At 36.3% G+C, this 14,118-nt stretch overlaps 2 protein-coding genes across 2 annotated transcripts; both read left to right on the forward strand.

The window, feature by feature from the left end:
• The first annotated feature begins 1,246 nt into the window (after positions 1 to 1,246).
• On the forward strand, positions 1,247 to 9,195 carry LOC130960948 (serine/threonine-protein phosphatase BSL1). The gene is made up of 21 exons (XM_057886505.1): positions 1,247 to 1,878; positions 1,969 to 2,029; positions 2,203 to 2,281; positions 2,390 to 2,469; positions 2,557 to 2,651; positions 2,987 to 3,086; positions 3,176 to 3,245; positions 3,453 to 3,554; positions 4,157 to 4,238; positions 4,350 to 4,517; positions 5,142 to 5,331; positions 5,425 to 5,623; positions 5,699 to 5,866; positions 6,002 to 6,240; positions 7,202 to 7,286; positions 7,392 to 7,490; positions 7,573 to 7,772; positions 7,872 to 7,947; positions 8,100 to 8,235; positions 8,311 to 8,450; positions 8,680 to 9,195. Exons 1-21 carry the CDS (start codon positions 1,677 to 1,679, stop codon positions 8,761 to 8,763), a joined length of 2,655 nt encoding a protein of 884 aa, XP_057742488.1. The 5' UTR covers positions 1,247 to 1,676; the 3' UTR covers positions 8,764 to 9,195.
• A 496-nt stretch (positions 9,196 to 9,691) lies between these two features.
• Positions 9,692 to 11,673, forward strand: LOC130960264 (protein SLOW WALKER 1). Its single transcript, XM_057885631.1, has one exon. The coding sequence runs from the start codon at positions 9,775 to 9,777 to the stop codon at positions 11,398 to 11,400; it is 1,626 nt and encodes a 541-aa protein (XP_057741614.1). The 5' UTR covers positions 9,692 to 9,774; the 3' UTR covers positions 11,401 to 11,673.
• The last annotated feature ends 2,445 nt before the right edge of the window (positions 11,674 to 14,118 follow it).

The following is a 14,118-nucleotide window of genomic DNA, read 5'->3' on the forward strand; positions in this document are numbered from 1 at the left end:
AACAAAAACAAAAAATAACGTGGGGACAATTAGAAGTGCATGCAAATGGAAATGGCAATAATAATTAGGGTTGATGCATCATGCATGTGATGTGCGCTTGCTAGCATGGAAAAGTGGCATCATCTCACGCGATTCACAACCACATTGGAGTCTAGTTAAATTATTCAATTGTTTACTTTTATTCAAATTATTCATTAAATTTGGTTTAATGAAAGTTTAACTTCTAAAATGAAATGTCTATATGTGAATGCAACAGCAAAGTGACACAATGTATGTGCAATGTTACCCTTCCCTCTTTTATCTTCTCTATTTTAGTTTTTTTTTTTTCATTTCATAATTTTTCTACATTCATAACTTAATTTATAAATAAATATATCAAATTTATAAACAAAGTAATTTTGAGACTGTTTATCAAATATGAAAATTTTTTGTTATTTATAACAAATATAATATTTATTAAATTTTTTATCGTATTTTTAAATTATTTAAAAACTGTTTTGTTTTTCAGAAACTTTTCGTCAATGACTGAATTTTTTGAATATTAAATTGATAGTTAACCTCTTAAAATATAGTTGTAAGGTAAATTATTTAGCAAATGGCAATACTTAATGTATTGCAACACTTTTTGTTTGAAGCAATTAAAAAATGTTGCCTAAACCTGTCCAAACTGTTGCCTTTGATCAAAGGCAAACTTTCCCAACCTAAGGCAATATGCTTTTGACTAGATCTATCAAACCACAAGTGAAAAAAACAAATACTTTTGACCTCCTCTTATGATATCTTCATTAAGTTCATATTGTATTCTCAATTCTTTGGGCAAACTCATAACTTTGTCAACATTTGAATTCTTTTGAATGGAGACAATATCTTAATGCTATTATTCCATTTCTAGACAACAATATAAAAATATATAATTTTCACCTCTTTTATATCTAGGAAGTTATTTTTGCAATGTTTTTCTTTTAGCATGTAAACATGATTTCACTTATGTAATTATCCATAATGAAACTTCTTATATTTCTCATAGAAAATATCAAAAATTCATTAGAGTGCATAAAAACTTACAATCTTAAAAAGAAAAATATCCAATTTAGCCAGCCGCCTAAGATTGCCCCCCCAAAAAAAAAATTGTAAAGACAACCCTTAAAAGACCATTTTGGCCTTTGACTTTAGGACCATAGCTGTCTTAAAATTTAGTACTAATAAAAATATAAAAAATCTTCTTACTTTTTCAAAAGGGTTCTCTCTCTCTCATGCAATGCTTCAATGGAAACCACTTGGCACCCAAAAAGAAATTGAGACTCTCAAATCTCAATCCTAAAATACACTGACACACACATAAAGCTTTCTCCTCTTCCTTCTTTTTTTCTCTGAATTCTAAGTTTCTAACTTCAAACACTTCCCTATTTAACTTCCCAACGCCATTTCCATTTTTTCCCCAATGATCTATTAAATTAAAAATAAAAAGAATGATTTTTTAAGAAAAAAATAAAGAAAAAACGAAGAAAAAGAGAGACCCAATATAGGTTTTTGATTGGGTCCGGAGCTGGTCCGGGCCCCCTCCGTAATCGGCGGCGCCACCGTGTTTGCCACCGTCAATGCCCAATTAGGGTTTTTGTTCTTCATTTCTTTGTTGTAAATCGGAGGATTTTCGTTCAAAATTGTTTGGAATTGTGATGGGTTCGAAACCGTGGCTCTACCCTGCTCCTACGTATCGGCCATTAGAGACGTTTTGGGACACTGATGAAGACGCGCCGGGGCCACGATGCGGCCACACACTCACCGCCGTCGCCGCCACCAAATCTCACGGACCAAGGCTCATCCTTTTCGGCGGCGCCACCGCCATCGAGGGAGGATCTTCCTCAGCTCCCGGAATCAGTAACAAGCTTCCTCATTTGAGTTTATTCGTTGAGCTAGGAGGTGCTCAATTTGGTTAATTTTGGGTGTTTTTGAATTTCATTTTTGCAGGGTTAGCTGGAGTTACCAATTCGGTTCATTCGTATGATGTTCTAACGAGAAAATGGAGTAGGTGAGTTGAATGAATTGAATACCCTATTTTCTGAATTATTGAAAAGTTTAAAGTTTTGGATAATTTGGGGACTTTTTGTTTTGGGTGTATGAGTAATTGAGTATATTGGGTAGTTGAATTGAAGCTCAAGTTATGATCTTTTGCCGCTTTTGTTGTTGTTTTGAGTGTTTCAGTCTTAAACCTGCCGGAGAGCCTCCATCTCCTCGGGCAGCTCATGCTGCTGCCGCCGTTGGTACTATGGTTGTTTTTCAGGTAATTGCGTGAATGATATTGCTTCTGTGGTCACTGGTTTTGGTTCTGATGGAGTTTTAGTGTTGAAATGATCTGTTTGATTATTTATTTATTATTTGTTTTGTATAGGGTGGCATAGGGCCTGCTGGGCATTCTACTGATGATCTCTATGTGCTTGACATGACCAATGATAAATTCAAATGGCACAGGTGAGCTTTGTTGATATCAAACAAACTTTTATCCTTTTTGCTGTTGCTCTAGGGATCTTGGCAAAATTATGATATTCTTGAATGCAGAGTTGTTGTACAAGGGCAAGGACCTGGGCCTCGCTATGGCCATGTAATGGATTTGGTTGCTCAGAGATATCTTGTTACTGTCAGCGGAAATGATGGTGAGGGAAGCTTGGCACCATTTTGTAGATAAACTTTTTTGTTTGCATTTTCTTTTTATAATTGAGGTTTAAACTTTCAATAAGATAGGCATTAATAGTTTTCTACTTGAAACCATTGAGTAGGCAAAATGATGAAGTGAAACATGAATAATAATATCAACTTAGAATGCCATGCATATGGGGAGTACACGTTGGTTCCGGGTTTATCAAATTTTGGGAGATACTGAAGCATTGTTTTGATTTTGGTTTACATTCCATTCTTAATAATTATGTTGGCAGATATTGTCATGTAATATATAATAAATAGTTTCTCTGTTTTTTTAACCATGCGATAGGGAAAAGAGTTGTTTCTGATGCTTGGGCTTTGGATACGGCACAAAAACCTTACATGTGGCAGAAGCTGAACCCAGAAGGCGATAGACCTTCTGCTAGAATGTAAGCATGTCTAATACTGTTTTTGACTCTCTGTTTCTCAACGTACATGAAGGCATGTCAGTTTTAAATTTGTCTACCTCAATCTATAGGTATGCTACTGCTAGTGCTCGTTCAGATGGAATGTTTTTGCTTTGTGGTGGAAGAGACTCTTCTGGAGCGGTATGATCTGTGTTGCTGTTTTCATCTTGTTATTGTTTCTTGTCGCTTTTAGGAAGCTGTGTGTGCTAATCTGTGCTCAAGTAGGTTATAAGTGATTCTATGGGAGCAAAATGATACGCTTCTTTGTAAAATTGTTATCTTCATGAATCTCTTACTTGAGCATTATTCGGTGAAATATGAATACATTTATTGTATTTATGTGAGCAGCCACTAGCAGATGCATATGGACTGCTCATGCATAGGAATGGCCAGTGGGAATGGACACTCGCACCTGGAGTTTCCCCTTCACCAAGGTATCAACATGCTGCGGTAAGTGAGATATTCCTGTAATGGGGAAAAATGATTTTTGTCATCATGGGGATGCCTTTAACATTGTTATTTTTAAATAATGAAGTTATTTGACACATTAATTATGACCATATATGTTCTTATTTATGCACGTGCGAGCAGTCAGTAATGCATTGACCTTACTAAAATCTTGATCTAATGGCTAAAAGGAACTTCGGTAGATTGTGGGTCTCACTTTCATCGAGGAAGAGATTTCCTTCTTAAATGCAATCAAGCTTTATCTTCATCTAATAGCTAACATTAATGCGCATGAAACATTTATGATCCCGATAATGTTTTAATTAGTTTTATATCTATATCTTGAAGTAATCCGCACTCTCATAATTAATGAAGAGGGACCGTTGCGAAGTTCTAGAAATATTTTAAGTGGATTTCTCTCCTAGTAAATGGCAGATTCCATGCTATTTCTAGATGTCTTTTAGTTGTTTTATGAAAATATGGTCAATGGCTTAGAACTGGTATGTCGATTTGATTTTATAATCGTGTCAAATGTCGATTATGTTAACCAATTTATTCATTCCACTTAAAGCATTTTGGTAATGGGTTGTGGCATTGCATTCTAGGTTTTTGTTGGTGCACGATTGCACGTTACAGGAGGCGTTCTCAAAGGTGGACGGGCTGTAGAAGGTGAAGCAGCCATTGCAGGTAGTCTGTATTTCTGTTATTATCAATTTTTTTTGTTTCATTTTTTTTTCTTCAAATGCTTTTTTAGCCAATACATATTAATATTTAATCTTCCTTTACTTGTTTTGACAGTACTCGACACAGCGGCTGGGGTTTGGTTGGATAGAAATGGCATTGTGGCCTCGTCACGCCCAAACAAAGGTCATGATTATGACCCTCCTTTGGATCTTTTGCGTCGTTGTCGCCATGCAGCAGCGGCTGTTGGTGTTCGTATATACATCTATGGTGGTCTTAGAGGAGGTGAGTACTCATGTTACAGAATTCAAAGTTGAAAACTAAACGTGGCATATTCACTTGGGTTATTAGAAAAACAGTCAGGATCACATGAATTGATTTCCACCTTTTTCACAATAAAGAAAATCTACTTTCTTAATATGCTGTTTTGTTCTTCTGGTCTAAATTTAAATGACTTAAATAAACAATGATCATTTGATAGAAGTCGGTATACTTAATTAATGGAAGAAGGGGGAAAAAACAAAGAGTGGTACTGGTGTCCAGATTCGAGAAGGGAGGCCCCAATATATGTTGACTGCCCGTCCCTCGGGGTCATAGCGTTGCAGCTCAACTCCTCCTTGCTTCTAGTCTATAATCTAGTATGTGTACGGGATAAAGGTGAATCATTGTCCCTTTAAGGATGATTGGCAGTTGTGTAGAGCTCTAGTCTTGAATACCCTCTTGGCAAAAAAGATCAAAAGTCCTACTCGGAACTAGTTAAGATCTTACAGTGATTCATTGAGAAATGGTCATTGTCGTTGGCCCTAAGTAATCTTGTGATTTTCCCCCAAATAAGTTGATTGTCTTAGAAATTACAAAATTTGTTATATTGGTTATGATGTTCTAATATAACCATGTTATTTTCTGCAGATTCACTACTAGATGATTTATTAGTGGCAGAAAATTCACCCTTTCAATCTGACACTAATTCTCCTGTGTTAACATCTGAGAGAACTTCACCTATTTCAAGCCCCAAATTCGGCCAGTCTAATGTAAATTATAGCGTAACAACACCAAGTTCAGATTCTGGGCCAGATGTTCCCTCATCTGGCGGCTTAGGGTATATAACTCTTCCTGTTATTGCAAGCTTAACATATCTACCTCATGCTTATGATATTTCAATTTTATAACTGATGTATTTAATTATTACCAGAATGGACAGAAACTCCATGGAGAAGCTTAGGGAAGCATCAGCTGCAGAAGCTGAGGTAGCGAATGCAGTCTGGCAAGCTGTGCAGGCGTCAAATAGTCCTGCTGAAGAAACATCGCTATCAGATGACAACTCACAAGCTGCAGAAACAGTTTCAGATGGCAGTGACACAGAAGGCGATGTTCGCCTTCATCCCAGAGCGGTATGTGCTTTGGATCTTTGTTTATAACTCAATTATTCCTCTCAAGACTGCGAAATCATATATATTTCATTACAGGTTGTAGTTGCTAAAGAGGCCGTAGGTAACCTAGGTGGAATGGTGAGACAGCTATCGCTGGATCAATTTGAAAATGAAAGCAGACGCATGGTTCCTGTAAATAATGATACACCATATCCTACCAAAAAATTCACTAGGCAGAAATCCCCTCAGGGATTACATAAAAAGGCAAGTGTTATTTGATGCATGTTTTTGTTTCCTTTTTGTTACTGGCTTTGCAATATTTATATCTACCTTTTTAATTATCATGTCACTGCACTAAATGTTTAAATCAATAACTTATTATCATTTCTTTCCTGCCAGATAATTTCGAATTTGCTTAGGCCACGCAACTGGAAAGCACCTGCAAACAGACGATTCTTCTTGGATTCTTATGAAGTCGGTGAATTATGCTATGCTGCCGAGCAAATATTTATGCAAGAACCAACTGTTCTTCAGTTAAAAGCTCCTATCAAAGTATTTGGTGATCTTCATGGTCAGTTTGGTGATTTGATGCGACTATTTGATGAATATGGATTTCCTTCAACTGCGGGAGACATCACGTACGTATGCTATTTATTCATTGGTAGATTAGTGGTGTTTTTGTGTCAAAACTGCTTATGTATAAGATTGGTTATCAATCAGATCATGTCTCTTCTGGTGATTTTCCAATGGTTTTAGTGATCCCCTCATGCATTAATTGGAAAAACACAGTTTCTAGGTATTCAAGAGCATAATGCAGTAATGTGAACCTGATAATATTTAAAGATGAAACTGAAACTGATATATATTAATGTGGCCATATATAATACAAGTATGGATATTGAAAATAAAGGATCTGGCCTGGACAAAAGGGGACCTTTACCCTCCTAATTCCTTTCGAAGTTGTGTGTACCCATGGTTCCCTCATATAGCAGTAATTTACTTCCAAAAATACCCACAACTTCCTATGCATGATCTCTAGTGTATACCTACAACATAGCCCTTAGTAATACAGGGTTCTATTATGTAATATGTGAAATTGTCTGAGCTGTATAATAAGCATTAACATTCAGTTTTTGGAGGCATATACTATGAATTTGGTTTATCGGGATTTACTTGAAATATGTCCATTAGCTATACTCTGAGGTGACCTGTTTTGTGGAGAATTACAATATTGAATTGACGATTTGGGGTAAATAAATTAAGGTGGCTATCTTCATTGGAAGGTTTTTTTAGCTAAGAGATTGACATGTGTTATGTTAAGCAGTTTAGTCTAACATATCAAAACATCTAATAATTTTTAGCTATCATCTTCACATGAAGATGTCTTTGTATAAGTAGTCACCTTAAGTTAATTATGTGACATTTCCTTTAATAGCAAAGTTCATCTGTTCTCTCTGGTGCTATAAGTAAATAACACTTTCACTCTTGGTAATGGTTCAATTAGAACTTATTGGCGACATTGATCTCTTGCTATGTGCCTATGTCCTTCGTATTATTCATTTATTTATTATTTTTAATTTGGTACTCATAATGTTTCAGGTATATTGACTACCTGTTTTTGGGAGATTATGTTGATAGAGGACAGCACAGCTTGGAAACCATTACCTTGCTGCTTGCGCTTAAGGTAAGCTACTTCAATTATATTAATATGTATATGCAGTTGTATTTTAATTATTATTTTTGTTTTTATCTTTATAACCGATCACGTACTGCCCTTGTGATTCTGCAGATTGAGTATCCTGAGAATGTTCACCTGATACGTGGTAACCATGAAGCTGCCGACATAAATGCACTATTTGGTTTTCGTATTGAGTGTATTGAAAGGATGGTACGGATAGAATGTGCATATAGTCATTAATTGGATTTAACTCTACATTCTATTATTCTACAATTAACTGGTGTTCCTATAGGGGGAAAATGATGGAATCTGGGCATGGACGAGGTTCAATCAACTTTTCAACTATCTTCCACTTGCAGCTCTTATTGAAAAGAAAATTATCTGTATGCATGGTGGCATTGGAAGGTCTATCAATTCTGTAGAACAGATAGAGAAGCTTGAAAGGCCCATAACAATGGATGCAGGATCTATTATTTTGATGGACCTTCTGTGGTATGCTTTCCTTCTCTCTCGTTTTGCTGGGTTGAACATGCGGTTTTTACAGTTTTTAAGTGTTTTCATTCCTTTTTTATAACATTTACATGTTTGTAGGTCCGATCCTACAGAAAATGATAGTGTAGAGGGTTTGAGACCAAATGCCAGAGGACCAGGCCTTGTCACTTTTGGGGTACGTAGTGGTTCATCATGCATTGCGAACATAGACCTTTCGTACTATATGTGCAGTTGGTTATTGAATATTAGTTAATTAACCACAGACAAGTCTCCATGTTTGATCAACGACAAGGCACAACTGACCTGTTGAATATTTATTTTGTGCAGCCTGACCGTGTAACCGAGTTCTGCAAGAAAAATAAACTACAGCTAATTATAAGGGCCCATGAATGTGTCATGGATGGCTTTGAACGATTCGCACAGGGACAATTGATTACGCTTTTTTCTGCAACTAACTATTGTGGTAAGTGTAATTCCCCACCAGTTCTCTCCTTTGTCCGTATTTGCATTTGAGTCTCACACAGCGCGTGTTGTTTAGGAACGGCAAACAATGCTGGTGCCATACTGGTCGTTGGCCGTGGCTTGGTAGTGGTTCCAAAATTGATCCACCCCCTACCGCCACCCCTTCAGTCTCCAGAGACATCTCCTGAGCGCGTCATGGATGAAACATGGATGCAGGTGAGGACCTTAATGCAGTTTCGTGCTTTCGTGTACTGTGTTTGTTTAAGGTTAAATTACTTTGGAGATTTTTTTAGATTCACTCAATTTTTAATTAGGTCTCTACATTTTGTATTGAAGTCTTTATATTATATATTGTATGAAAGTTTGAAAACAAAATCCATATGATATTTAAACGTTTCAAATCAAGTCTCTAAATGTTTATCTTTTTTTGTTCTTGTTACAATAGGAACTTAATATTCAGAGGCCACCAACTCCGACACGCGGTCGACCACAGCCAGACCTTGACCGCGGCTCGCTAGCATACATATGATGTATAGTTCATGACATGGAGTTCAGCAGAATTTGAGGCTAGCCACCCCCTAATGTTGTGTTCTTTGTATCCGCCAATGTTGAAAGAACAAAGACATATTTTGTACTGTTTCTGAAATAGTTGCAGCAAGTAAGGAAGTTCTTGTTTTCAGTGTACAAATAGCTTTGAGAGAGGTTGGAGAGTTTTGTGATAGCAAATTAGTGAAATGGGTGATTTAATTTATCTTTTTATGGAGGTGTTGAATTTGTAAGGAATGTGACATGTATAAAGTGGAAGAGATGTTAGTAACTAATCTTCTACCACCCTCAACTTAGGATGTGACTTAGGGAGGGAATATAGTTGCTCAGCGTGTATATTGTATCATAAAAAATGTCAAGGAATATATAATTCTTCTTTTATATAAAATGTTTATAACATTTTGATTTTGTTCAAGGCTCTCCTAAGTTTTGCATTTCTTGATTTATTTCTCTATGGTGTCATCACAACTTCCATGTTTCTTTCCGTATAATTTGATTATGCCAGATGAATGAGTTGATGTGCATCCTTTTTTTCAATAAATTATCGTAACTTTGTGAAGTACAACAATTATTAGGAAATAATCGAATTACGGCTGAAGCTATGATCACTACCAACGGTCTAATACTCTAATGAGAGGAATGAAGTGATTGATATATATTAAAGTTATCAATTGAATTTTTTTTTCCAAAAGATATGTAAAATTCTTAATAAATTTATTATTTATTATGTATTTATTAAAATAAAATTTAACATGTATTTGTTAGTTTTTTTTTTGTCTGTCAGGGATTTTAATTTTGGTATGTTTTTCCTTTATTTTAGTTGTTTTAGCAAAAACGACGCCGTAACACTCCAACCCTAATATACCCAAAAGGCCAAAACACAAGACAGCATATATGAAGATCATCGTTGGTTCCAACTTCCCTTAAACCCTAAACCTCTTTCACTTTCACTTCCACTTCCACTTTCTCTCTCTGCTTCGAAGCTCCATCGTCAATGGCGGAACCACTACATTCTTCCCAACCGAAAATCTTCCCTGTCAAGCCTAAACAAAAACCCAAACCCAGAACCCAAAATCAAACCCCAGAATCAAAGTACTGGTCCTCCTTCAAGAACACTCAGATTCAAAACCTCATCTCGGTCCCTTCCCTCACCTTCTCCCCTTCCTCTCCTCACCCCTTCGCGGCTGCACACTCCGCCACCGTCTCAATCTACAAACCCCAAAACGATCCCCTCGATTCGCCAACCACCACCATCACCTCCTTCAAGGACGTCGTCAGCTCCCTTTCGTTTCGATCCGACGGCCGCCTCCTAGCCGCCGGCGATCTCTCCGGTCTTGTCCAGGTCTTTGACGTCGGCGGGGGCTCTGCCGCCGCACGCTCCGCCCTCCGCCGCCTCAGGTCGCACGTACGCCCGGTCAGGTTTGTTCACTACCCGAAACTCCAACGTCTCCGAGTCATCTCCGCCGGCGATGATGCACTTGTGAAGGTGTGGGACGTCGCCGCTGGTGATTCCCCGGTGATGGAGCTACGCGGCCACCGGGATTACGTCCGCTGCGGAGATTCCTCTCCGGTGGACGCCGATACTTTTATCACCGGTTCCTATGATCACACGGTGAAGCTTTGGGATGTTAGGGTTGGGGATTCGAAACCGGCGATTGAGGTGAATCATGGAAATCCGGTGGAGGATGTTGTGTTCTTGCCGGCGGGAGGGATGGTTGCCACCGCAGGTGGGAATTCGGTGAAATTTTGGGACTTGATCTCCGGTGGGAAGCTCGTGTGTTCCATGGAAGGACACAACAAAACGGTTACTTCGTTATGTGTTGGAAGAATTGGAAGTGATTCTGATGAGGAATTGAATCAATTTAGGGTTTTGAGTGTTGGGTTAGATGGGTACATGAAAGTGTTTGATTATTCATCAATGAAGGTTACACATTCAATGAGGTTCCCTGCGCCACTTTTATCTGTTGCTTATTCACCAGATTGTAAAACTAGGGTTATTGGAACCTCTAATGGGATCATATATGTTGGGAAGAGGAAGATTAAGGAAGAGGAAATCGAAGGCAGGGTTAGTGAAAAGAGCTTGTTTTGGAGGATTAGGCCTTTGGAGCACACTAAGAAGAAGGTTTTCCGGCCCTCCCATTTAAGGTACTTTCAGAGGGGGCAAGGTGAGAAACCCTCCGAAGGCGATTACTTGATTATGAGGCCGAAGAAGGAGAAGCTTGGTGAGCACGATAAACTTTTGAAGAACTTTAGGCATGGGGAAGCTCTGGTTTCAGTATTGGAGGGGAAAAATCCCGGGAATGTTTTGGCTGTGATGGAGGAACTAGTTTCAAGGAAGAAGCTAATGGTGTGCGTGTCGAATTTGGATGCAGAGAAGCTGGAGTTGTTGCTGGTGTTCTTGAGGAAGTATTGCACTGTGCCTAGATATTCCGGCTTGTTGATGGGGTTGACAAGGAAGGTTCTCAAAATGAGAGTCAATGAAATTAGAGGCTCTGAAGCTCTCAGGGCTCATATCCAAAATCTCAAACGGTCTATAGAGGAGGAGATAAAGATTCAGCAGTCATTGCAAGAGATTCAGGGTATAATATCTCCTTTGTTGAAGATTGCAGGAAGGAGATAATTTTGGCCTTCTTTCATTTATGTATGAGGTGGTTTTTCTCACTTGTTTTGTGTCATTTTTTTCTCACTATAGAATGTATTCGGTTTAGTTTGATGAGAAATTTTGTTGGCAATGATATGCTGTTAAAGCCCCCAGGAAACTTTTACAGTATCCCTTGTTATATTTAAGGGTATAATGATTTATATTATTTCATTTAGAAACTATGGGAATTTTGGAAGAAATCATGTGGTTAGTAACATAATACACTGCATAGCTGAATCATTAGCTTCATCATATTCATGTTTGTGCTTGCAGAAGCTAGCTATCTGGTTGCTTATACAAACATGACATCCTAATTTTGTATAACCTAGAGCCTTGTCATATACACTAAAGTAGTGAATATTGGATTGCTGGTTGCTGCACGCATACCATTCTGTCTAGAAATATGTAATACTCTGAAATTTTGTATTCTTTGGCATTATATTTCAACTTTATGCTTCCTTGATATTAAATAGTATCAAGTTAACTTACAGTGCGCCTGAGTCTGAAACCATAGTGATGCTGGATTCAATTTAGTTTAAGATATTACCTTTATAATCTGCCCTATTACAATAATTTGATAAAGTTTCAAGAACTGCCTGATTTACTTTATGTTATATTTGATACAGCTTTGCTTCAAAAGAGTGGTTTCTCTTGAAAGAATTTTAATAGAGGATAGACAGTTTCATTTCAGTTATATACAGAGTTTGATATTATCAAATGTAAGCTGCAATAATTGGTATCAACAGAGCAAATAAACAAATGAAGATAAGACACAAATAGAGTGAATATCTAATTAATTTGAGTTGACCATTGAGCACTTGACCATAATCTCCCCAGAGTTTCCTGTGAGGAACTGAATGCCTCCTGAATTCTTCATTGGTTTAGCAAACTTTCTGAAGAACCTTTTTTATTAACCGTTTCTTTGGCAATATTTACTGCATCCTTATTTGTTAAAAGTGTAGCATCTGATATGAAGAAACCCTTGTTCTGAAGAAGAATAGGATCATAGTGACTACCAAATTTGGTAGAGCTATTAGGATCCATCTCCACATTTGTGGCTCTGTTACCAAGAAACTTGCATTTTGTCTTCAAGTAGGGTTCAAATAAGGGTCTTGATCACCTCTTCCGGTGAAGTTATAAAGCCTCCTACGAGTAAATAGTTGATTTGGCCACTGAAATTTAAGTTTAGAATGTCGTACTCAATTTAACTCTTAAAATTTAAGTGAATTCAAATTGGATCCCAAAATTTACTACTATAACTCGCATTAATCCTTGAAAGTGTGACTGCTGCCTCCTAAGCTTTTAGGAGATTTAGTAGTTCTCAATCACATAAAATTTATGCGGAAGAGTCTAAATTTTAGCAAGTTAATATGTAAAATCAATACACCATCTACTGAAATCAAGAGTTAACGCAAGTTACTATTGTAAAATTTAAGGTCTAAATTAAGTCAATTATAATTTTAAGGACCAATTTAAATTGGTCCTTAAAATTCAAAAGCCAAATTGAGTATTACTTAGCCTCCTACTAACCAAGTTGCAATGGGCTATTCCAATTGTGTGCGCCCCTACACACATGCTTATCCAATATTAATTCACATGGTGATGAATATTAATCTGCATAGTAAACACAATTTTACTGTAAACAATATATGATAGTACTTAATAATGGCGTTAGATTTTTTTTTGTACGTCGTGATTTATGGTAAATCGCCATTTAAAATGAACCTCGTTCAATATTTTTAAATTGTCTATTCTGAATTGACTTTCATTACTAATATGGCGTATATAAATTGTTCTAAACTAGAACGATTTAGTAATAACTACTAGGTAGTCATTTTAACCGAAAATGATTTACTAGGAGAGAAGAATAGAAACACCAACAATAAATTGTTCCAAGTTAAAATGATTTAGTAAAAATGTAAAATGGAAACATAATTGTAAATCATTCTTAGATAGAACGATTTTCTAGTCCCGCTATAAGGTTCAAATATATTTCTTAAACGCTCTTTGTCGGGGTGAGAATGCAAATCAGGAACCCATTATTCATTAATTTTCTCATTTGTTAGACACTTAATTTAATATTGAGTTAGTGACATATATTTTATAATTTATTTATATTTTAAAAGAAGACATCATTTATCCTTTAATCTATTACTGCGGTATTTAACGTATTGGTTTAATTTTCACATGAACGTTTCAAAACTATTGGTAGTCTTTAAACTTTAAAAGTAATAAGGAGAACATAATGTAGAGAACATTTATTTTTTAATTAGAACTCAATCTAATTTTAATTCATTACACTTAGCGTATTATTCGTAAAATGTCTATTATTCATTAAAAAAAAACTATATATATATATATATATATATATATATATATATATATATGTAGAGAGAGAGAGAGAGAGAGAGAGAGAGAGAGAGAGAGAGAGAGATTGGACAACGTTGGTAAAAATCTTTCCATGCAAATTTTTTATAGTATTATTTAATTTGAAAACATAAGTATAGAACAACAATTTATAATTAAATAATATCAACCAAAACTTTTCCAAGACATGAAGCTGTTTATTTGAAATTTTGAATAGCCTTTGAGGAATATATTGGAATGTCAAACTTTACTATAGCGGGCCTAGTAAATCGTTTTATATAGGAATAATTTATAGTTATGTTTTATTTTTACTAAATTATTTTAATTTGG

Source organism: Arachis stenosperma, chromosome 2 (genome assembly GCF_014773155.1).
Source record: "Arachis stenosperma cultivar V10309 chromosome 2, arast.V10309.gnm1.PFL2, whole genome shotgun sequence".
Taxonomy (NCBI): Eukaryota; Viridiplantae; Streptophyta; class Magnoliopsida; order Fabales; family Fabaceae; genus Arachis; species Arachis stenosperma.